We start from the raw sequence: 23881 nt of genomic DNA, 5'->3' as shown, positions 1-23881 counted from the left end.
GGTTACGGGCTAAACAGTCGAGGGCTTTGGGGCTAAATCCCCGGATGTGACCAATAGAACCAGTTGGGGGGCGGGGCATTGTGAAGTCTTCTTACGTTTGTTTTGCGTGAAGCAATACATGTTTGGTTGAGCTTTGAATGAGGAGCCATCATCCCGGCGGCTAGGAGGTGGAAAATACATTTCAAAGTATCTCTGGATGAATTCAAAATGAGCAAGCAGGCTTTTTTCACAGGTACTCCAGTGACTGTTAAGCTTCACTTTATCTCGGTGCTGGGTAAGCGTGTTTTTTTTTTTAAATAATGAAAGAGAATTGATTTGTAAGCGACAAAACATGCCACAGACCTGTTTGTCTGTGACAAAGTAGCAAGGTTGCTAGCAGATTTTTTCGCACTCTTGTTTTTTTTTTTTTGTTTTTTTGAGAGAGAGAGGGGGGCGAGGTGAAGAGGATGAGGGGGAACTATCAGTCATTCCGAGACAAAAGAAACCCTAATATCTTCACCAATATGTGGCTGAGGGCAAATGACAGCCAGCAATGAGACCAACTCGCCTTTTGTGGCTCGTTGAAGTCTACATCCCCTTGCCATTAAGTAGCGTTAGCTTATTCTTCGAATCGCGTGTGTTATGCAGGCGATCTCGGAGAAGAAGTAACCCAAACAGATCGTTGCAGACATATTATTGTTGCTTATTCCCTTCGTAAGATCCCGATAGTATGCCAGGATTTCGAGTTGACACGAATCAACGAATGGCCGAGGAGCAAATAACAAACGGCCTAATCGGCACGTTTTGTTCTCCTGACTCCTTAACTTGCATTGAGACTTTGTGTTCACTTTGAAGGCTCTCACACTCGCCAGCGGCTTGTCCCTGAGATTTTGTTATTTCGAAAAACCATTGCTTCTCTTCAGCATATTAACCACAACGCTTAAGTGATCATTCATGTGGACCAAATAATTGCTTTTCATTGAACTCAATCCGTTTATTGAAAAAGCCATTAAGCTTTCATCCAGTAGCTGTTATTTTGCGTACTGCAGCTAGAAATATTGCTTGGCGTGCTTTGCTGTTTGGACAGTATCAAACAAACACAGAATTAAGCTTGTAGTTAATTATTTTAAGGAAAGGTCTCTCTCTGGAAGCTGCTCTTACTGTAGGAGTCCAAGGGTTAAGCATTAAGTGAAAATAATTCTTAGAAGGAGCTTGGACTTTCAGAGTAACACACTAAGGATATTTATCCTTTCCACCTGGCAGCTAACTTGAGAAATCTGCATCTGCCAGTAGTTCTGTCTGGATTTATTAGAGTCCATTGATCTGTAGTGCAGCTGTCTAATCCAAAAGCAATGGAGTATACGTCTTGGCAAGACTGAGTCCGCAAAGAAGATGTATTTTCAAATTTCCTTTAGTAATTCAATTACAGTTGTCTCTGGAGGTCCTGTTTGAATTGCACAGTCTGAGCATGTGTGCTCTTCCATCAATAGGCTAGAAAATGGCTCTCTGCAATAAAAAAGACAGGTCTAATACAGGAGGAGGTTACACTTGCGAGTCAAAGCTCACATCAGTGTCCTGAACTTGGTGTTTAGTGTGTGTTCCACATTTCATGAGCTGTTTTCTGCTTAGTTGCTAGTCCAATTGAGGGTGAGGTTGAGGTTTAGAATTGCTCCACTCAGTTGTAGTGAAGGGGAATATCAGATTGAAAGTCTAAAGAAAAGCATCCTGGAAGCTTAAGAGTTTATCAGGAGTAGGTGGGCCAGCAGGTTTCATCTGAAATTCCCTCTAGGAACCTGCTACTGACCAGGATTAAACAGTCCTCAGTTTCCTTATGATAGGGTAATAACAGGTTTTGGTTACAGAAATGCTATAGATTGCTACCTAAGATGGGTGTTCTTCCCTGTTAAGTAAAAACAATACTTTAGCATAATTATATACCCTTTAGTTGTTTCCAAAGCCGACTATATACTGGGGAACAGGATCAAGTGCACCATCCACCATTTGGAATAACAGATTTATATGGGTTAGGATCCTTCAAAAGTTTAGTATTGATTTGTCTAGAGCTGCATTTGTATGAACAACATGCATGTGATGCTGAATAACTACATTAGGGACCAAAGAATTTGGTGTAAATAGTGAAATGCAAGGGGGCTGTACTAACAAGCAAATCCAGTATACCAGGATGAATTGTGATATTTGGGTTCACTCACTCTAACATCGGCAGTCGGGCTAAGTGGTCACACAACGGTTCCTATCAACTCGATAAGTCAAGCTAGGCTTTTCAAGTCTAGCTATGAGCACATTCACACAGTGGTGTTGGCCACATATGGCACAAACATGCATACATTTACTGGTAGCGGGGTGGCCTATTCTACTTTACAATAGAAACAATAATAGAAAACTACAATAATAGAAAATATGAAGTGGTCAAAGACACATGTCAAGCTAAAAGTAGCACATTTACTGCAACCAAAGCAGCATTGTATGTGTCTGGTGGGCATTGCATGTAAATGATATAAATAAGAAGTATATTAATGTGTGGTTAGGAAGACTGGAGCAGCACATAAAAACTCTATTTAAAGCCCAGTAGAAAACCAGCAAGTAAGCTTTGTATATGTAAGTTAGTAGACTTCTCAGCACCACAACTCTGTCATAGAAGCACAGGTTGAGCATTAGCTTGGTAAGATGGATGCAACCCTGGTGGTTTTAGACTGTGTGAGAGCAAGTAACGAACAAAAATATAAACAGAATTTAAACTGGCAGGTAAGTAGAACTGCAAATTTTATACAAGGTCAACGCTTTATACCAGCCTTAGCGTTCTTTTAGTGTTATATAACTATTTTAAAGGCTAAACAACAACATATAAAATTGCTTAAAAACTGCTAGTAACCACAGGGTATGTCTAATTAGTTGTTGCCAGAAAATGACAAAAGTGAAAGTTATATTAAGTTAATAAGTAGGCAGTGGGTTTCAAAACTTGGGTTGAACCTAAAGTCCCTCCACTAAGCCCCAAATACTGCTTTGTAATATAGGACTGTCATAAATATGTATAAGTGTTGCTCTGTTGCCTGTACTTGAAACATGTTTCTGTAAATAGTGTATTGGTGGCATTTTTTTAGGCTATGTCAGTTAAGTACTCAGATTTTCAAATCAAATGCTGTTCATCATTTCTATATATCTTTAAATAGCCAGTGAAATGACCTGTGAGTGTTGTAGTCCTAAAAATATGTCTCTGTTTAAAGTGTTTGCAAAAGTTAGGTGTTAATGGCTTTAATAAAAAAAAAAACAATATATGAGAGGTGAGAGATGGTTGTTAATACGGATGCATCAAATTTTTGTGCTTTGTGTGCAGTGGGAGAGGTGATAGTGGAAAGCTGTGATACAAATGATTAAAAAAAACAACAACTTTAAGTTTAAAAGAAATACATTCAATTGTTCATCTCACTTAATATTTTTGTGCACAAATGTTAATGTGTGTTTTCTCTCTGTTTTCTAGGTTTCTTTGGATTTATTCCCCTTCAATCCCTATATTTAGTTTGACTTCTGAAGACCAATGCCTTAGTTCTGATCAAACATTACTCGTAAAAGACATACATACGCTGGGTATATTAACAGTGAGTTCAGACCAGTCAACTATATCACTCCCCCAAACCCTTCTTTCCCAACTCAAGACAGATTAAGAGGGGCATCAGAACATTCAACAAGCTACCATGTCCTCCATCCTTCCCTTCACCCCACCTGTTGTGAAGCGGCTCTTGGGATGGAAGAAGACTCCAGCGGGGAGCGGAGGAGCAGGAATCGGAGGGGTTGGGGAGCAGAATGGAGGTGGACAGGAGGAGAAGTGGTGTGAAAAAGCAGTTAAAAGCTTGGTAAAGAAGCTTAAGAAGACGGGACAATTGGACGAGCTAGAGAAAGCGATCAGTACACAGAACAGCAACACAAAGTGTGTCACCATACCCAGGTAAGATAGGGACCCAGAGATCCTGTATTTCTATGTTGTTTTTTTTTGTCTCTGAACTGTAGACGCTCATTCACAACAGCTTTGTGCATTAATACATTTATATAAAGCTAATTTTTTCATTTTCACTGAATGGTTAAAAATGAAGACTACAACAGTGAACAATGCAGTTGCTTTTTTCAGCACTGTCACACTTCCACACAAAAACAAATCTGCTGGCAGCATGGAATGGTGTGCCACAATACCGCAAATTAGTGAGTGCAGTGAGGTATATCAACACACATGAAAGTAAGAAAAAGAGTGACAGGCACCCACACATTTGCAGAAAGAAGTCTCCGTTATGCAACAGTGGGTCCACTTCCCCAATACTTTGTGCCATAGGTTAGCAAGGCAGCAGAAGTGAAACCAGGTTGGAGGAAACAGATGTCCTGCATGCATTGCCAACCAAAACCATCTTGTGCTTGCTTTCATTAGAACTCACTAACCTATATGCAGAACTCGGGGGTGCATTCACACCGTCTGCAGAGTTTGCTCTATATTGATTTTTCTCTGATAATCTTTGATTGCATCAGCCTTGTGGTCTTCTGCACCTTAAGAATATGAACTGCCTGAGCTGATTTCAGTGTTTCCTTTGAGAACATTATACCGATGACTGATCATTCGGATGAATTTGATCGAAAACAGTGAAAAGATTAGAATAGAATAGAATAGAATAGAATAGAATAGCCTTTATTGTCATTGTACAGAGTACAACGAAATTGGAGTGCCACTCCCTTGGTGCAAGTTTCAATAATAAATATAAATGTAAAATATAAAAAGTACAAAAAAAACAATCGTAAGTACTCAAACAATAGTATGTACAATATATACAGGATAGCAGCATTAATATAATGACAGTATGAATAGCAGCATAATATAATGACAGTGAAAACAGTGAAAAGATTAACGTGCCTATTCTAGAATTTATCTTTAAAATCTATTCAGAAATTTTTTTTGTCTTGCGCCAGTAGTTTGCACCATCTCGTCTCCTAATTCTATAAAGTTTATTTTCAAATCAAAGATCTAAATGTTATTTAAGTAATAAACGTCTCTGGCTTCAAAGGTAGGAGCATAATGTTGTTGTTTAACTGGTAGCATACTTTTAAGTACTTTCAGATAACAGCAGGCGTTACTAATTAAATAGCTGCTTTTTTTTAATTAGCACTCTGCATTGGCCACTTCACTTCATGAAGCACTTTAAGTCCAGTAAGTTTTGTAGAAATTATGTTATTACAACTCTCAAGCAATAAAGTAAGAGACAACCAAATGTGAATAGCTGTTGAAGCAATGTCCAAAAACTTAAGAATACCTTTGGTATGTAAAGCATTCTGCACCAGTTAACAAACTGTTTGAAATATGATGAACATTATATGATTACAAAAGTTGATGAAATTCTATTAAAAAATGAGTTGTGCAGTTTGTTACAGTGAAGAATATTCTCTTAACAAATTGCAGTTTTTGCAAACAAGTGAAGAAAAAACAAAAGAAAATGCATCTATTTATTCTTTTCATTCTGAAACTGTTTGCCATAATACCTAGTTCAAATAGTCGCTGGCTACCTCTCTTACATATGGCTTCAGTAGATTTCTGTTTGTCACATGAGAAGGTGTTGGAAGTCTCCAGATGAGGTGAGACAAAAAAGTCATGGAAACCCAACAAAGTACACGTGATCACCTTTCATTAATTCACTGAGGATCGGATTATTAGAAGCTTCCCTTCTCAAGTGTTTTATGCAATGTAGTCTTTCTCTCCTTTCTGTCTTAAGCCTCATGTTAATTACAAATTATAATTTGGTATTATTTTAGTACCACACTACGTACTTATGCTGACCATAAATCAGCACACTCAGACTGGCCTGTCACTGAATTGATGGGTGCTATTCTTGATCACTCAACCCATTGCTTTCTATTGGTAGCTTTTGACAGATATGGAGAAGAAAAAGAAATGAAAATTCAGATCTAATTTACATCAGGTGTTCAAAGCAATTGGCATTTCAATAACATTTTTCTAGTCCTACATATGTGCTTTAGACTACAGGCCACATTTAACCATACATCCATGCAAGTGTCTTATTCTGTACACTAAAAGCACTGTATCTACCTCTTATCCATGGCCAATTAACAAAACAAGCTCACCTTTTGACTGTGGGACGAAGCTGGAGTATTGGGGTAGAAACCCATATAGTCACAGAGAATGCTGGTCAGATTTACCGAGAATATAATGGAGTTGAAACTAGCATGTGTCTGGTTTGGCAGACTGGTGCTTTCCTGCTTTCCTTCCATTTTTTGTAACTTAGTTTGTGAAACAATTGAGGGCTTTGTGAGGTGACCAGAAATGTAAATGCAGCTAATGTGATGGAGTTTGCACTGTATTTCTTTTTTCCTTTTTTTGGCCTTGTAGCACACACAGGTTCACCTTCTGTATTAAGGAATATTAGACGACGTCCTTGGTGGGCAGATAGTTTCTCAGCAGTGCACTCTGGTCAGATTTCTGGCTGAGGTCAGACAGACATAATTACATTGCAGTCTTTAATGCATTTGTGTAGATGTACTCTGAATGGATGAGCGCGCATAGATAGATATAAAATCAGTACTTTGCAAAAGTTTTAAGGTACCCATCATTTCTTTATATTTTGCTAAGAAACTGTAGAAATATGTGCAGTGATGTATTCAAACATGTAAAAACCTAAATGTAAATACAGTATAAAAGGCAAAAACAGGGTTTGTACAATTGTAGTAGACTTAATCTAACTTAGGCAAGCTTTCTTTAAGTAGTCTTCAGGAATTGTTCTCTTGAAGGACATTCAAAGTTCTTTGGATGCCAGATGTCTTTTGTTTTGTTCTCTGTCTAGATGATCCCTTACCACTTCAATAATATTGAGGTCCAGGCTCAGGGGAGACCAATCAATAACTGAAACTGACAGTTTTCCATTCGAGTGTGTTTGGGATCATTGCCAGACTGAAAGTTGCAGCCCATCAGATGCTTTCCAGATGGTATTGTGTGGTGGATCAAAATCTAATGATACTTTTCTGTAATCATGATACAATCAGTTCTTACAAGATCCCCAACACCTAGGGCTGAAATGCAGCCCAAGCCGTCATAGAAGCAAGATGCAAAGAAATGAGGGCCAGCACAACATTTTTGCACAGTATTGTATGTGGTTATGTACTGTATTCTAAACAGTGCATCTGAAAGTGGTCTAACTGTTGAGGAAGTTGTCAGAGATTTTAGCACAGATGAGAATGGCTCATCATATGTTGTCATCCATGTCCTGTAAATGAAAAAGACAAGACTTGCATGATGCTAAATGTCTGCTGTTTTCTTCTCATTGAGGAATGTAGGTTAGATTGTAGTTTCTGATGTAGAACTGATAAAATCATGATAGTTACCGAAAGACATTTGTTTAGACAGTATGTTTTAAGGGTTGTAACTACACAGCTTGGATTCTTTTAGCTGCATAGTACGTCACATCGCCTCTAATTTCCTTTAAGCTCAAGAAAGTGACAATAAAGTCAATTTTTTTTTTTCTTTTGGTCTTTTTGTGGGTGGAGTGAAGGATGTGGAAAAAGGTATCTCGAGTATTGCAAGGTGTTTGTAGGTTTCTTTCTGACTGGAGGTAGGAAACACTGTAGCAGCTCTGCTATTTCTGGAGATAGTTGGTGGTAATGGAAATTTTAAATGACAACAGCCTAATGTTTTGCGCATACTTTGGTTAAACTTGCAAGAAGACGCTTTTAAAATACAGTTCTAGTTTTGTGTCAAATTATCTCCAGTGATCAATAGGTGAATAGATGAAGATCAAGGGTTCCCAGACAGGGGGCTTTTTGACGATGGACTCAAGAGACCTTGTACTTTTGACCTTTTTAAGTAGGAAAGGAAGAAGGCAAAGTGCTATCTGTGATTCTTGTAGTTGTAAAACTATGCAAGTAGGGTGATAAGCTTCGAGATAGAGAACCTTGCACAGACAGGCATGACAATCATTTTGCTCTACTCAGACAACAGGATCTCTCACACAAACTCCTTATATGCAGATACACATTAGTGTTGTATCCTTTTTTTTTTTTTTCTTTTCTCACGTCTTGACACACGAAGTGTTTAGTGATTTCTTTTTTTTTTTAAATGTTCTCATTCACATATCATTCATGTTTAGATTAATATATTTCTTCACATCACACTTCTCATGTTTTTGAAAAAAACATGCCCAAATGTGTGGTTTTATTTTATTTTTATTTGTTTGTGTGTTCTTTGCAGTTGTGCATTTTAGCGGCTTATTAGCCACCTAAGTCAAGTAAATGACAATTGGATGCATGCCTGGAATTGTATTATCTTACGGAGCCATTCTGTGTCACCTGATTGCACCACATCACTATTGTCTGATTTGGATTTGTCTTGCAGTCATCTGTCATCTTGTTGGTCTCTTACTGGGAAACTGAAGGTGGAGCTTTTTCCTTCCTTCATGCCATTGAGTTACCAACTGTACATATCTGTGATTTCATCGTACTAATTTGGAATGAAACGCCTCATGTTTACCATCTGTTTGCTTTCATTTTGTATTTTTTTTTCTTTTTCCACTTGTGTGCGTGTGTATGTGTATGCATGTCTTTGGTGTGCGTGCCTGTGTGTTTCTGTGTCTGTAGCAATTGCTCAGACCTTTGGGGTCTAGGCTCAGGCCACATGATAGAGCAGTGGGACTCAGCAGGCATGTACGGATATCCTGACCACAGCAGGTGAATATACTCACATGCATGAAAAATACAGTGATCCAACAGATTTACTACATATGTCTTCATTATTGCAAAAGTTGTGCAGAAAAAAGTAATGCCTATTGTTTTTTTTAAGATGGGGTCATTTCTGTTGTTTTTGTTTTTTAAACCAGATGTAATCACAACTTGTGCTACAACTTTGCATTTTTGGTTATTTAGTAGAGGTGGGAATCACCATACATCCCGCGATACGATATTATCACAATACTTAACGCACGATACGATATTATTGCAATTTTTTAAAATATTTTGCGATATTCAGATTCTCTCCATAAAGGTAAACTTTATCAATATTCATTTTATCTGATATCAAAGTCTCACACTCAGTCTTTCTCTCATTTCAGTCAGTTTTATTGTTGACAAACTGAACGGTTTGTTTTACAGTCTAGTCCAACTTAACTGAATGCAACCATCTGGTACAATTATAGCTATTCTGAACTATGCAATTTATGAAAACTATGCAGCCCCTTCAGCAACTGAAGAATTTGAAAGTAAATTAAAACAAAATATAATTTTACATTAAATAAAAAAGTTTTAAACTTAATTAAAATAAAACATGTCTTAAATTAAAATAAGTAAACTGTCATGTTTATTTCTGCCAAAAAACAAGTTAAACACATTTGGACAGTGAAGGAATGTCAGGATTCTTGCTCAGAAAAAGGATCAACATGCTCTGAAGTCAGAGCACAAAAACCTTTTTGTAACAGAATATCGATTTCTGCTGTCCCTGTATCGATACATAATTAGCAAACAAAATATCACCATACTACACAGTATCGATTTTTTTCCCCCACCCTTATTATTTAGATGATAAGGAAATAATGTAGCTGGTCATTTCCACTGAAAAGCTTTCTTTATAGCTTTTTAAATAATCAACTAGCAGGTAGGCTTTTAAAATAAGGTTTAGCCATGCAACATATCCAGTAACTTTTAAAAACATATACCGTATTTCCCGGACTACAAAGCGCACCCAAATATTAGCCGCACAAGCTAAAATCAGGGGAAAATCCTGTTTTGTACATACATTAGCCGCACCTGACTAAAGGCCGCAGGTGTTTCAATGTTGACTTATCATATGTAAGAGAATATGCACAAAGGGAATTGTCAGGAAAGAGATGGCTGTTTGGAGACACACCCCTTTTATTAATATTTTGAAAAACAAGTTATGGGTACATATTTGCATAACCTTTTAGGTATATGTACAAGTAGCGGTAATTACAAGTAGGAAACATGTACTGTGCTTCATAAATGAGTAACAAATGTAGTACATAACAATAACCTACAGCACACCAGAAAAATAGATTCGGACTACCTTTTAGGCTCAGGTGCAGTGACACGGCTTTAACAAGAAGAAAAGTCAGTCATTCACCACCATCTTCCTGCCCACTAAAACCACCAAAGTCCTCTTCTCCAGTGTCGGATACAAACAGGCTCAGGATGGCTTCGTCATCCACTCTCCGCTTCTTTCCTTCGTTGTCACTTTCAAAACCAAAGAAATCCTCGTTGTCAGTGTCAGAGTCGAACACCCTCAGAAGGGCCGTAGCGGTGTCCTGTTTTTCACGCTACTTGTACGGCACTATGTTGTCTGGCGGATGGACACGTGACCAACACACCACTCTTGAACCCCGATACTGTGTGTCTGATCACATGCCCTTCCGCCAGGCAACGTAGTGCCGTACAACAGCGGAACAAACAAAACAAATCGTCTTACGATATGACAAAAATCATGGACAATCCATAGAAAAGCCGCACCTGACTAAAAGGCGCAGGGTTCAAAGCTTGTGCAAAAAGTAGCGGCTTATAGCCCGACAATTACGGTATATATTAGTAAGCACTTTCAAACCAGAAATGACACAATCACCTTTCAGAGTTTCTGAGAGTTTTTTGTGAAGATCTTGGCGCATTATGAGCTGCTTTTCATCTTCTCTCGCTTAGGTCACTGGATGGCCGTCTTCAGGTGTCTCATCGTAAGGGCCTGCCTCACGTCATCTACTGCCGCCTGTGGAGATGGCCTGACCTTCACAGCCACCATGAGCTGAGGGCCATTGACACCTGCCAGTATGCATTTAACCTTAAGAAGGATGAAGTGTGTGTCAATCCCTACCATTACCAGAGAGTGGAGACACCTGGTAAGGGTCCTTGAGAATTGTGTGTCCTCTTACTTCAAGTACTTTTGGTTCTGGTGTTCAAGATGTCCTTGAACAACCCTATGAGCATGGTAGTCATAGCAAAATCATTGTTTTAGATCTCCTAGTCTCTTTCCGTTTTGTGCTGTTAAAATCAGTCTAAATGTGTTTATATTAGTGTTCATTCGTCTTTTTACAAGATTATATTTAGTGGAAAAATGCATATAATTATATCATATTAATTGGTATAACAATTTCCATCTGTACTTGTCAATAACACTCCTTTTCTCTTCAGTGCTGCCACCGGTGTTGGTCCCACGTCACACAGAGATTCTGACAGAGCTTCCGCCTCTAGACGACTTTACAAACTCCATTCCTGAAAACACCAACTTCCCTGCAGGCATAGATCCTCCTAATAACTATATACCAGGTATGTATGTTTTCCTTCATATTTCAGTAGTTTCACTCATTTGTTTAAAGTAACAACTGATCTTTCTGTGCTAACTCTTGAGCTTTGGTTTAGTATAAAAACCCCTTGGCTTTGTTTGGGTTTTAAGCAATGGTTGCTGTTAAGAATACACATCTTATTTAATGTTCCTTTTTTACAGACACTCCTCCACCTGGCTATATGAGTGAAGATGGTGAAACGAGCGACCAGCAGATGAATCAAAGTATGGAATCAGGTAGATTAGTTGAGTTTAGCACTTGGAAATATCCTTAAGATTATACTCTCATGTAAACTTCTGGATTTTTTTTTTTCCTCACACATGCACGTCATTACAGCAGTGTGTTTTACACAGGCAGTGTTTAAAATGCAAAACAGAGTACAACAAGATGTAATGTGTTGTATGTTTTTGTCATCAGGCTCACCAGCAGAAATGTCACCGAGCACCCTGTCTCCTGTCAGTCACGGCCTGGGTAAGAGCGATTTATTGGTTTATTTATCTTTAGTTTCCTTGGAAATTATCAATAAATGATTCAATGAAAACTTTAAACATTACCACCTTGATTTCTTTCTTTCAGACCTTCAGCCAGTCACCTATAGCGAACCAGCATTCTGGTGCTCTATAGCTTACTACGAGCTAAACCAGCGGGTTGGAGAGACGTTCCATGCCTCACAGCCATCCCTGACCGTTGATGGCTTCACCGATCCCTCCAACTCTGAACGCTTCTGTTTAGGGCTTCTCAGCAATGTTAACAGAAATGCTACTGTTGAAATGACAAGGAGACACATAGGTACAGCATACACTGCCACACACTCAAAAATAACATGGTGTAGCAGCTACTCTGTGTGGGAAAAGCTCTTTTTAAGGATTTTTACAGTGTTGCGGCACTTTAACAATACCTGCACTATGAATCTCAGATTCATTACACTGACGTCCTTGAGCTGTAAATGTGTCTTTACAGAGATTTCAATTGTAAAGGTGCTGTGAGAAATACAGCAGTTCTTTCAGTGATGGCTTTAAAAATCTATCTGATAAAGACATGTTGCTGAATAGGTGTGACTGATTTAAGACTTTCCATAGCACTATGTCCACTGATATTTCACTCAAGTTCAAGCTTTGCTCCAGAGTAAGCCTTTGTGATTTTTTTTTTCTGTCTTTTTTTCGTTAGCTTCACATTAATTTTTCTGTGATACATTCTGCAGGTCGTGGCGTGAGATTGTATTATATCGGAGGGGAGGTGTTTGCCGAGTGCCTCAGCGACAGTGCCATTTTTGTCCAGAGTCCTAACTGCAATCAACGATATGGCTGGCACCCCGCCACAGTCTGCAAGATACCACCAGGTTTGTACATGTTTTGTTTTATTTTTTAAATAAAGCTGAATGATTCTTATACAACAGTTTAAAAAGGTCCTGCCTGGTTTGCTTACAAGATACAGTATAGAAGATGTACTTTATTTATCCTAAAGATGTGAATTTTGCAAATGTCTCAGAAAGGTAAAAACTAATCTGGGATCAAAATGAGTATTAAAAAATGTTAAATAAGTAAATGTTTGGCTGACAATATTAGGTAGTAGCATACAATACAGTAAAAAAAAATCTAAGTTTATAAAAAAGTGACTTACCTAGTGTAGTAGAAACAGCATAGCAGATATCAGATGCTATTAAAGTTTCTCAGTAGCAGAAAGTGCAGTACAGTGAAGTAAATCAGTAAGTGTTAAGTGCTGTGACACTGCAGGGTTGAGATAAACTTTTGAGAGATGATTCTCTGCTAGGCATATGTGTTAATTTGAACACAGTTATGGCATGAACCACAATTTCCTGTGTCAGTCAGTCTGGAGCTGAATCACTCTTAGTAAAAAGTGCACTGCTGCCTGTACAGTAAGTGGTTCAGAGGGCTTCTAACGTGTCCAGCTTGTATCACAGAGGTGGCCTTCCAGATTGGTTTGTTTAGTCTGTTGGCGTCCGACTGATAGAAAATCCCTAGTGTTTTGCTGTACACATTGAAGGATCTCTGCCTTCTCAGGGGATACAACCTGCTTGTGCCCTTCTTGGGGAAAAAAAACAAAAAACCTTAGTGTTGGTCCTCCTCCAATGGAAGTATCACCAAACAAAGATTAAGAAAATGATGGTGCGTGATGGCTGTGCTTTTTGTTTTTTGTTTTTTTTTTTAAATTAAAATAGCTCTGATATGTAGACCCCCCCCCCTCTGATATTGATGAAATTGAGCTTGAAGAAAGGGATTACAGTGTGACAGTCTTTTCAGACACTCACCCACACTCTGACTCATCTGTACCCATGTAACTTTGAACATTTCATCCCTGGCCAAAAGAGCAGTGTGAACGCTATCATTACTGAAGCACACAGTGGTACTGAAATGCACCACAAAGATCTTTTGAACATTCAGGGGTCAGATTTGTAAGGCTTGTGTAGAATAATTCCTAACATGCAACACACCCACTCCTCACAATGGTTCAGCTTGGTACCTACAAATATAGCACAACTGTGATCTTGCTAATTCTAATATTCAGCTTACTGGTTTTGGAAATGCACATTTATTTAATTTGTTGTTAATTTGGCTTTATTTTTGTAAAATGTTACATGTGCACAAATGTGAAAAATGAAATGTCCTCGGAGTATTTGCATTAACTAAATTAAATCTTTCCTGGTGGGGATTATTAGTCCCACACATCATTTTGTTCGTTTCCTTTTTCTAATGTATTTTTTTTCTGTTTTGATAGGCTGTAATCTGAAGATTTTTAACAACCAGGAGTTTGCCGCACTGCTGGCCCAGTCAGTAAATCAAGGGTTTGAGGCTGTATACCAACTAACCAGGATGTGCACCATCAGAATGAGTTTTGTCAAGGGCTGGGGAGCTGAGTACAGGTGAATTTGTCTCTGAAGCACATGTTCTCTTACACTGCCATCCATAATGAATGGAGGGCTTTCTGGTCCCCATCAGACCAGAGAGTTGCTCAGTAAAACTCAGTAGTGTTGTCTCTCTCTCTCTGTGGACTGCTCAGGAATATAGTGTTTGCAATTTCTGAGCCGTTTAATTCATTTATTTTTCTCTGTAAACTGTTAATGTTGCAAATGTTGGCATGACTCTGATTGCTAACAATATTTTTCTGGTTCTATGAACTGAAAGGCTTAGGCCTACCTTCCCTTTTTAAAAACAACTTTTGGTTGTAATTTTGTGTACACATCAGTGTCCATCTAAGTTCTTTATGCACTAAAAATGAGCTTGTGGGTAGAGGCCACATACGGTAAGTGTCACAAATAGTTGTGACAAAGCTTGTGGTTCCCTTCACCTCTGCACATTTTGCTTGCCATGATGTGATGGTTGAATAGTCAGCAATAGAAGTTGTATTAGTTCTCAAGATGTTCTAGGGGGACTTTTCTGAAGCTATTGGACTGTGCATGAAAAAGACTGTAGTTTCCCTTAACACTGACTCATAGCTTGTATACCTTCAAGTTAATGGACTGAACCTAAGTAAATTAGTCTTAAGGAGAAATAGTGAATCAGCAACCTAACTTGAGAAAGTGATGAAGGACTTGAAATTCAAATCTAGGTACACTCTCACTCTCTATTGCGGTGTCAGCAGTATATCTTACATGCAGGTCATAGAGAAGCAGCTCGTGCAAGATTTTAAGTGGTCATAGTTTGTGTGTGCACGTAAAATGTTAAGTTTTTAGGAGCTAAATGCATGGAACATCATTAACAAAGGATGAGGACTGACTTTTTGCCTTACTGCTCCCCAGTGTTCAGTGGAAGGTAAAACGGGTGCTTTTTACACCCCAAACAGTTTTGTATTTAAACAGAGTAGTAGTTGGTTGGCATGTCCCAAACAGACTGTGAGTGCAGTAAAGGCATCCTGCCAAGAGTAACACACAATGTAACAGTCTTGGACAAACTGCAAACTCAGATGTACATTTTAGTATTTTTAATCACACGTAAGAAATCTCATAATAATGTTTAACATACTGGGTTTTTTTTTTTTGTGCTTTAAAAAATAAAAAATGAATATTGATATGAAATCCATCTATAAATGCTGCTTATTATCAATAACAAATCACATGAAATGCTACTTTTGTCCCATACCCATGTGCTATATTTTTATCCTTGCAGGCGTCAGACAGTCACCAGCACCCCTTGTTGGATTGAACTGCATCTCAATGGCCCCCTCCAGTGGTTGGATAAGGTGTTGACCCAAATGGGTTCACCCTCAGTGCGCTGCTCTAGTATGTCCTAAACAGTGTCCTGCTTTTGCAGATACAAAGTCAGACATTTCAGTGTTTGAACAGTGTATCCTAAAGGAGAGCACCATGCAGTCTTAAGTGATGTACAAACAACAAAACAAAAACAAGAAGAAAAAACCCCCACACACATTGGACCCGGAGGACAAGAGCTTGACATCACTAATTGACAATAGTGGTTTATTAAGTGATGCCACAATAGACCCTGACTCTGTTGGAACAACTGACACATTCTAGTTCTCATCAAGTGAGATCACCTTGCAATATCAAAATGACAAGAGAGTGATGTCCTATTGGGCGAGCCTACATTTCTGATCTGAAAACCCAAAGCAGGACAGAGCTTTATTATCCTCCTCACTGACACAGCAACAGCTGCTTCGGGCATCGAGCATGTGACCTTCTACTTGCTGGACAGTCTGTCCAACTACTCGTTCAGATCGCATCTTCACTACCTATTTACCACAGCACAACTTTGATCCCATGTCAGTATTTCCGTTTACACGACGCTGACTAACAGTACTACTGCCACTCCAGGCTCACAATCGACCAAAGCCAACTTCACATCTTCATTTTCTGGCGACCAAACTTCCATTTGATTTGGGATGCTCCTCTCTTCTCCCAGTCAGTCATGTGCTGTTGTTATCACTGACCTCACTATGTTGGAATGCAAAGTCTTCTGCTCTTAAAGGGGTTTAATTACTCATGAACCCCATCTTCGCATTTTCTCATGCACACAAACCATATGCGCTTTCCTTTTCCTTTGTTTTCATAATGATAAAGTGTCTCCTCTTTATACGAAGTGTGGACTGGTTGGTGAGGAGTTTCCATTAAATAGTAGTAGTCATCACTAACCACCTAGTGTAGATGATTGGAATTAAAGTTGAGGATTACTTGAAGCAAGTGTCTACAATATGTCACACTAGGCCAAAATTTGTTCCTCCCATGCACCCTCTCTTACATTCTCCTTATTTTATTCCACAGTTACATCGGCTTGTTTGTGAAGAGGAGCTCTGTATAGACTTTGAGATGCACAGGCTTAAGATTAAACACAAGGCTTCACTATTGCTTACGTCTAACAAGAGGAAAAGATAAACACCTATTCCCTATGTTTCACATTTGTGGAAGAGGCATAAATCTCTGCAATAGTGTATCATTATTGACATTTTATCAGTAAGTAAAGTCCTGCAGTGTTGGACTGTAATTAACAAGCATCCTCTATTCTGCACTTGCACTATCCTAAATTAAAAATGGTTGCCTTTCATGTAAAATATAGCAAGGTATGCTTTTAAATTGAAAATATAGAAGTGTTGAAAAGCCTATTCGATTCAAGATAATCACAGAAGAAGATTATTATTTTAGACTATTTACTGTAAAGATTTGGGCCCTTACATTGCATGAATTGGTGTTCATTTGATTTGAAAAATGAATAAATAAATAAAATTTCCTATCTGAAAGCCAGCTGGTACCGACATTGGCGTTTGAAAGCGTTTAAGTATTCAAGCTTTAAGTACTCCACAAGCTAGTTACTCTACAGTTATTTTCTTTACTTGTTTCCTTTAGCTACATTTTGTATTTTCTGAGTATTTTTTACATATAAATATATTTAAAATCTTTAAAGCTTTCTTCCTTTTTATTAGAATTTATTTTTCTTAGAACATACCTTCAGTTTGAAAATTATTACAGCTTGATGACTATTTGTGTGTGTGCGTGCGTGTAGCATAGGATATACCATTATCACTGAATTTACCACTTAAAGCACATTTAGTTATCATTGCGCTCAATGACTGACATTGTCCTAATTGATACCTTTCTTTCTTCAACGTGTGAAATTTGGAGACTTTCACCATATTTAGGCTCTTACAGATGTCATCTTAGTGATACCAGTATTTCATCTCAGAGTCTGACCAAAGATCGGCTTAATCTTTAAATTCACCAGTGGCTGTTTGAGCTCCACAATTAAAGATGAGCATTTTATGGTTAAGTACCACAGCTATTAGAAAAAGTAAGGTGTTTCGATGACTAAATAACTGACCTTTTGGATATTGATGTATAATCCAACCGCCTCGCAATGGAGTATACAGCACATGGTATTAATTAATATAGCTCTGTTGCTGAAAGGTGTATTTGTGGAGTTAAGATTCCAGTGTGCAGTGAACAAACTGCATCAAAAGCTGATTGAGTTCCGTAATTCAACACATGCACATTAATTAACAATGAGTGTGTTTACTTGCACACGGGATACTAAGTTGAAGTCTCTGTACTGTAAGTGAATTCTTTACTTGGGATTTTAAGTGGGACATGTAAATATATAATAATGGGACTCACTTGCCTCATTGTTGTGGCTCTTGCTGTCACATTCCCAGTATCCTCATTTTACATTCTCTAAATAAAAGAGCTGTTGTTGGTGTGCACGTAAACACATTCCCATCTTCTACTTGATCAGTGATGCAGATGTGACATATTATTATTGCTATTATTTTATTTTTTAAGTAAGGACACCAAAATGAAGGTTTAGCTTCTCACATAATGAGGGCCAAGACATGAAGTCCAGAAATCCTGGTACATGATACATTATTGCATATTCAAAGATGTCAAACTTCAGTAGGTGGGTTTTAGAGCGCACAGTTGATGGATGACGTCTCTCATTAGGCAGTGTACTTCATTGCCTTTATTTTTATCTTTACTTTAGAGCCCTGCCTGTCTTTATACTGGTTTGACCCAGGCAAATGTTGACCTATACTCTTCACCTAACTAATGCTCATCTGTAACCAGACTAAAACCAGCTCAATGTGGTAAATGTTGTTTATCTTTTTGTTATTTATCTGTCAACCTGTCTTATATTTTCTTTTTTTATTTATTAGGGAAAATGTTGACTGGAAGTTATAGCCAGACTTTCCAAATGTTAAAGTGACGATATCATGGTGTATTATTGCTAACCCACGTTTGTTCTATGCAGAAACATTGATAAGGTTTTTGTTTTGTTTTTTCTTTTCGTTTTTTTTCTGATGGCTAGTCATACTGTTTTGTGCGTATTGCCGGGATCCAGCAAAAGCCTTCGCTTCTATTTGTTTTTAAGTGCCACCTAAGACTTTAGCCTGCCCTACAAATTACCAGCTCTCAGAGGGAAGATGAAACCAAATAAGGTTTCATGACGGCTGATTCAACACATTCTGAAGGTCCACATTCCTATTTAAGGATCACGTGTTGTATTATTATTGTTATTATTATTATTTCTTTTTGTTTCCTGATTGTGATGACAATTGTGTATCTTCAAATAAGCCTCTTTCAGGTGAATCGTCAAGAAGGTGGTTCTTTGGAGACAGTGAAGTTTCTACATGTCACTAGTGATGTGTTGTTATATAGTTGTACTTTTGTTTTTATCATACATGCTGTTCCTTTTGCTTGCTGTCAATGGAGCATATTCACTTAGACAGTCTCTTGGAATTTGTCTTTTCAAACACTTCACTTCATAGGCTTTCCAACTACCTTGCATATACAACTTCTTACTGTGTACACTAATAAAGCTGTTTTAATTCAACTGAAAATAGTGTCTTGTGTTGCATTGCAAATAGTTCTAGCCTTTGTTAGGCTGAGTGTTCTACATAAATGAATAAAGCTCATGTTGGTGTAGTCATCAGTTAAAACTGACAGTTTACCTGAATTTCTTTAATTTAAAATACTGTCCTTTGTGGTGTTTTCGCTCTCGGCATAAACAGGCTGGTTCTTGTACCTTCAGAGCTGCCTTAATTCTTCTTGGCATAGATAAAACAAGGAAACAGTCCTCGGATGCAGAATTGTCGGCTGCACATCCCAAACTCATACCGCATATCTCAGGTGGTCTGCTGGATTGAAATTTGTGATTGTGGAGGCCATTTGCGCTTTGCGACATGGTGCGTTATGCTGAAAGGGGCCATCAGAAGATGGGCACACTGTGGTTTTAAAGGGTTGGACATGGTCAGCAACAATACTCAGGGAGACTGTGGTGTTTAAACAATGCTCATATGATATGAAGAGGCCTAAAGTGTGTCAAGAAAAAAATCCCCCACATGACTACACCATCAGAACCAACAGCCTGGAGAGTTAATAGAAACTAGACATGATCCATGCTTTCATATGGTTTATGTCAAATTCTGACCATACCCTCTGAATGTCACAGCAGAAATCAAGGCAACGGTTTTCTGTGTGTTCTGTTAACCAGTTTTGGTGAGCCTGTGTGTAGCCTCAGTTTTCTATTATTAGCTGACAGGAGTGGTACCTAGTGAGTCTTCCTCTATTGCAGCTAATCTGCTTTAAGACACATATTGTGCATTTAGAGATTTTCTTCTGCATACCTCAGTTGTAATGACTGTTTATTTGGGCCATTGTTCCCCTTCTATCAACTTGAAGCGCTCTGCTCTGAACTCTGTCATCAATGAGGTATTTTCGCCCCCTCACTGGATATTTTCTCTTTTCAGACCAAGCCTAGAGATAGTTGTGCAGGAGAATGACAGCAGATTGCAGCAGTTTCTAAAATACTCAGACCAACACCAATGTCGTCACCCCCCCCCCCCCCCGCTGATACTCAATTTGACCTTCACTGAGTTGCTGCACACATTTTATGTGCACATAAAAAAAGTGTTTGTTTTTTTGTTTTGTATAATGAGACATGTTTATTTGCTCTCCCCAGAAGCGAAACTGATAAATATTAGTGTATTAGACCAACCAAATTATGATTAATTAGCTTAGGCCACCGTGAGGACACTTTTAAAATGGATTAGCTGCAAGATTTAGCTGGAATAAGTATTATCTCAACCACAGCTACAACAAGGACGGGCTCTTCCAGCTCATTAGCTAAACACTGAGTTCTTCGATGGATTCAATTAAACAGTAACACTTGAAGAATTTGCATTTCGGAGGTCCAGGTACTGTCTTTGGCTAATGTCCATCCTATAACTCTCGAGAGATATAAGTATAGTAAACTGTTTAAATCAGTAAGTTGATGCACAGACGTCTATTGAAGTTAGCTTTGTTTAGACTGTCTGTTAGAAGTCTTTTAGCTTGTGTTTGCTTTTAAAGCCTCGCTAAAGTGTATTTAGTGAGGCTTATGTGGTGTTTATAGTGTATTGCATGTAAACTGAAGGGCTTTGGTGGTTTAGTTCAAATACTAAAAAGGATGGCATTACTATTAAAAATGTAAGCAAATCACTAGCCTAGTAGCCTAGGTTGTAGAATATGGGTTGGTCCTGATGCTAGGTGTCTTATGATTGTCGGTAGGGGGAGGTAGAAGCAAACTAATGAAGCGCCCCAGGGGTGTGAGGCGCAATAAAGAAGCTCAAAACCTACTTTAAAATTTAAATTTGATTTTTGTGTTTATTTATTTATTTGCATTATTTTACTCCCAGTTCACAACAGTATTATTAACCTGTGCACGTGTTAATTTGTAAATGTGTTTTAAGGAAAGCCGGACTGTTACACAGGTACACTACCTGTCTACAAGGACACTGACAGTTACTTAGCGTTGCAATGAAGATTTAAGTAGTTTGTATATTTCTGTAAAAAACTGACCAAACCAGTTTGATAATAAATGTTTTCTTCTTTATGTGCACACTCACAAGCATATATACAGACACTGGATCACAACCCTGAAACAGTAACTGATCTGTAACATAAATAAAATGGTAATCTCTCCCTCCCTGAATTATTTATATTTGTTTACTGTCAGTGAGTGAAACCGTCTTTTAACCCCCTCCCTTGAAGTGAAATAGTCTACTTAGTGATATGGTGGTTTTACAGTTAAACATCCCAGACACATTAAAACACATTAAAACCTTTGCAGTTAAAAGGCTGGGTGGAGTAAACAGTCTAGAGAGTGGAGTATCTTTTATATGTGTTATAGTATGTACTGTTGTTGTTGGTTTTAGATAATTGGTGTTGTGATAAAAAAAAAAAGCAGTAAAATATATTTAGCAACATATTTTAACCTGTTTCGTGTAAATACTCAGCATTTTGGTCTTCCCAGTTAAATTTATGCCAGTACACCTATTACATCTTTTTTGCCTGCCTGAATGAGTAGTCTTTCTAAGTGACCCACTCCATTACCAGAGCATCATTAGGGTGTTGTTGTTGATGCTTACCCTCCTTCCTTATGGTTTGGCCTTGGATCTCATCCAGTCCCCTGAGTCCTCTTACAGTACAGAGCAGTAAGCATTTCCCAAACAAATTAATACCATATCCTGAGTGTGCCTAAACTTTCTGGAAGTGTAATATAGACTATTAATGGTGGCAGTCATGTTTTTTTCAGTTGCGGTGGCAGAAAAGATTTCAATTTATATTTCCGATTGGTTAATAGACGCAAGAACGTTAATTGTTGTGACTGTGGCGTCTGCTTTATGGACTAGATATTGATCGGATGTGCTGGCTATTCATGCAGAGGTTGCAAATGCAAAATATGTTTCCCAGTAACTATGAGAGTAATTCGGCTTGGTAAATTACAGTCAGCAGCAAATATAGTATTTTGCAACTGTGATCTTACTCCAGGCTGTTAGTATGTGTAGTGTATTATGGATTTCACGTGAGCATGAAGTTTATTTGAGTGTAGTTATGACATTTCATTGGTTTTACGACTGCTGCTCTTAACAGTATGGCTAATCTACGTAATGCGTACCGACAAGGGTCTCTCTCAGCTGGACTTATTAGCTTGACTCCTCATCATACATTTCAGCACAGCTATAAATAGCTGTCTTGTAATTTGTTTATCTATTGCTGTCCATGTCTCTGTCTTTGTTTATGTCTATGCATCTAAGGCAAAAAAAAAAAAAAAACCTGACACAGGCGGGAGGATTTTTAAGAATACCTTTAACTCTCTCTGTCAGGTATTTTTTAATACCTGGTGATGTTGCAGCGTAGGTCCTGACATACAACCTGTGTGCTGACCCCAGACTGACATCTATCATTAATATGACTTTTTGTTTCTGACGTTGTGTTTGTGCCATTTGACATCCCAGTGTAAGATTCCTTTCATGGGTTCCTTACATTTCACTTACCTGACCCCTTGAATCTAAACCTTATACGTGCTGCTTGATCCAACCGTGTGTGTGTGTGTGTTTGTGTGTGTGTGTGTGTGTGTGTACACGAATGATGTGTGTCTTTCCTGGACAGGGTTAAGTGGATGGTTCCTTGGGAACAGTCGATACATGTGTAGATGAACCCTTCTTACTTCTTGGCTTTACATCTTAGAAAGGCACTTTGTGTGTATTTGGGCACCATAGGACCCGAAGAAGGTTGATCATGTATAAGTTATGTTAACTAATTAAGACTGGGCCCTAACCTATGGCTGACCCCAAGGAAATAACAATGAACCATCTAAAAGCCTTTGTACCTGCTTACCTGTGGCCTCTTGGCCACACTAGAGTGTTGGATATCCTGTGTGCCTGTGTGTGTCCATGCATGTGTGTGTTTTGGCTGGCTGGTAGCAGAGGGCTACTCTGACCTGGTAACTGGAGCACGATGAGAGAAGAAACGAGAGAGCAAAGAGAAAAGGACAGCGAGAGAGCAAAGAAGAAAAGAGCCATCTACCCCTCTCTTACTTTCTTTCACCGAAGAGGGGAAAGAAAGTAAGGGGGTGTAGACGGCTAGTCCATGTAATTAGGCCTAAATGAGTTTTCCACTGACTCAGTGGGTCGTGGCAGCGCTGGGACAAAGATATGCTGGAGGTCAGGGAGTCATCAAGTTTGGGGATGGGGCATGGTGTGGTCACATGAAGAAATGAGTGCAGCGTGGCAGGCGGTAGACCTCCTTTGGTCAAGGTTTTTTAGGGGAGACTGACACGACTTTTTTTCCCTGTTTCTTTATGGTTCTAAAAAAAATATCAGATCTTACATCTGAATATGAACAACATTTTAATGTGGGGGAATGCACAACTTAATTTCCCAAATGAAAGTGCATTCCTATGTCCACCCACAGAATTTCACATATTATCAACAGTTACAATTATTCTCATGAATATGTACAATAAGGAATGAGTGACAATTATATATCTGTAATCTGTTCACATATAAAAGTCCCAAAACAGAAGCAAAAGCCATACTTTCTGCTGCCTATTTGCCCCATAAATGTGTAATACATTGTCACCACAGGTGTAATTGTGCAAAAAGATTGCAAGGATACATTCTCTGCTGGAGGAATAACACGATATTGACAGTAATTAATCATATTAAATGACTTGTTTCACTTAAACAAAGAAAAAAAAAGTCTCTCCACTGCATTCCTGTAGCATTGAACATGCTGCTTAACCTGATATTCTATTGACCGTCTTGCTTACTTAACAATCAGCTATCCT

The 23881-nt window shown here is 38.4% G+C and overlaps 2 protein-coding genes across 5 annotated transcripts in view; both read left to right on the top strand.

The window, feature by feature from the left end:
* The first annotated feature begins 93 nt into the window (after window positions 1–93).
* Window positions 94–19109, top strand: smad2 (SMAD family member 2). 4 transcript variants are annotated; one of them, XM_085279185.1, is made up of 11 exons: window positions 96–274; window positions 3476–3940; window positions 8614–8703; window positions 10675–10868; window positions 11161–11295; window positions 11474–11536; window positions 11730–11783; window positions 11889–12101; window positions 12514–12651; window positions 14049–14193; window positions 15437–19109. In XM_085279185.1, the coding sequence occupies exons 2-11, from the start codon at window positions 3690–3692 to the stop codon at window positions 15558–15560; spliced, it is 1407 nt and encodes a 468-aa protein (XP_085135311.1). In that variant the 5' UTR covers window positions 96–274; window positions 3476–3689; the 3' UTR covers window positions 15561–19109. The 4 variants fall into 4 exon arrangements, with proteins under 4 accessions (XP_085135312.1, XP_085135311.1, XP_085135309.1 ...); XM_085279183.1 differs by having other exon boundaries at window positions 97–274; window positions 11474–11548; XM_085279184.1 differs by having other exon boundaries at window positions 102–232; window positions 11474–11548.
* A 1162-nt stretch (window positions 19110–20271) lies between these two features.
* Window positions 20272–23881, top strand: part of skor2 (SKI family transcriptional corepressor 2) — a 104216-nt gene continuing 100606 nt past the window's right edge. Inside the window, exon 1 of the mRNA XM_085279182.1 lies at window positions 20272–20465. The gene's annotated coding sequence lies outside the window, so the exon portion shown is untranslated. The remainder of the gene's footprint in view (window positions 20466–23881) is intronic.

Source organism: Mchenga conophoros, linkage group LG7, assembly GCF_057382185.1.
Source record: "Mchenga conophoros isolate Kocher_MC1m ecotype Shallow Benthic linkage group LG7, M_conophoros_male_GT1.1, whole genome shotgun sequence".
Lineage (NCBI taxonomy): Eukaryota > Metazoa > Chordata > Actinopteri > Cichliformes > Cichlidae > Mchenga > Mchenga conophoros.
The sequence above is the reverse complement of the archived record's forward strand: the minus strand, read 5'-3'. Positions and strand labels throughout refer to the sequence as shown.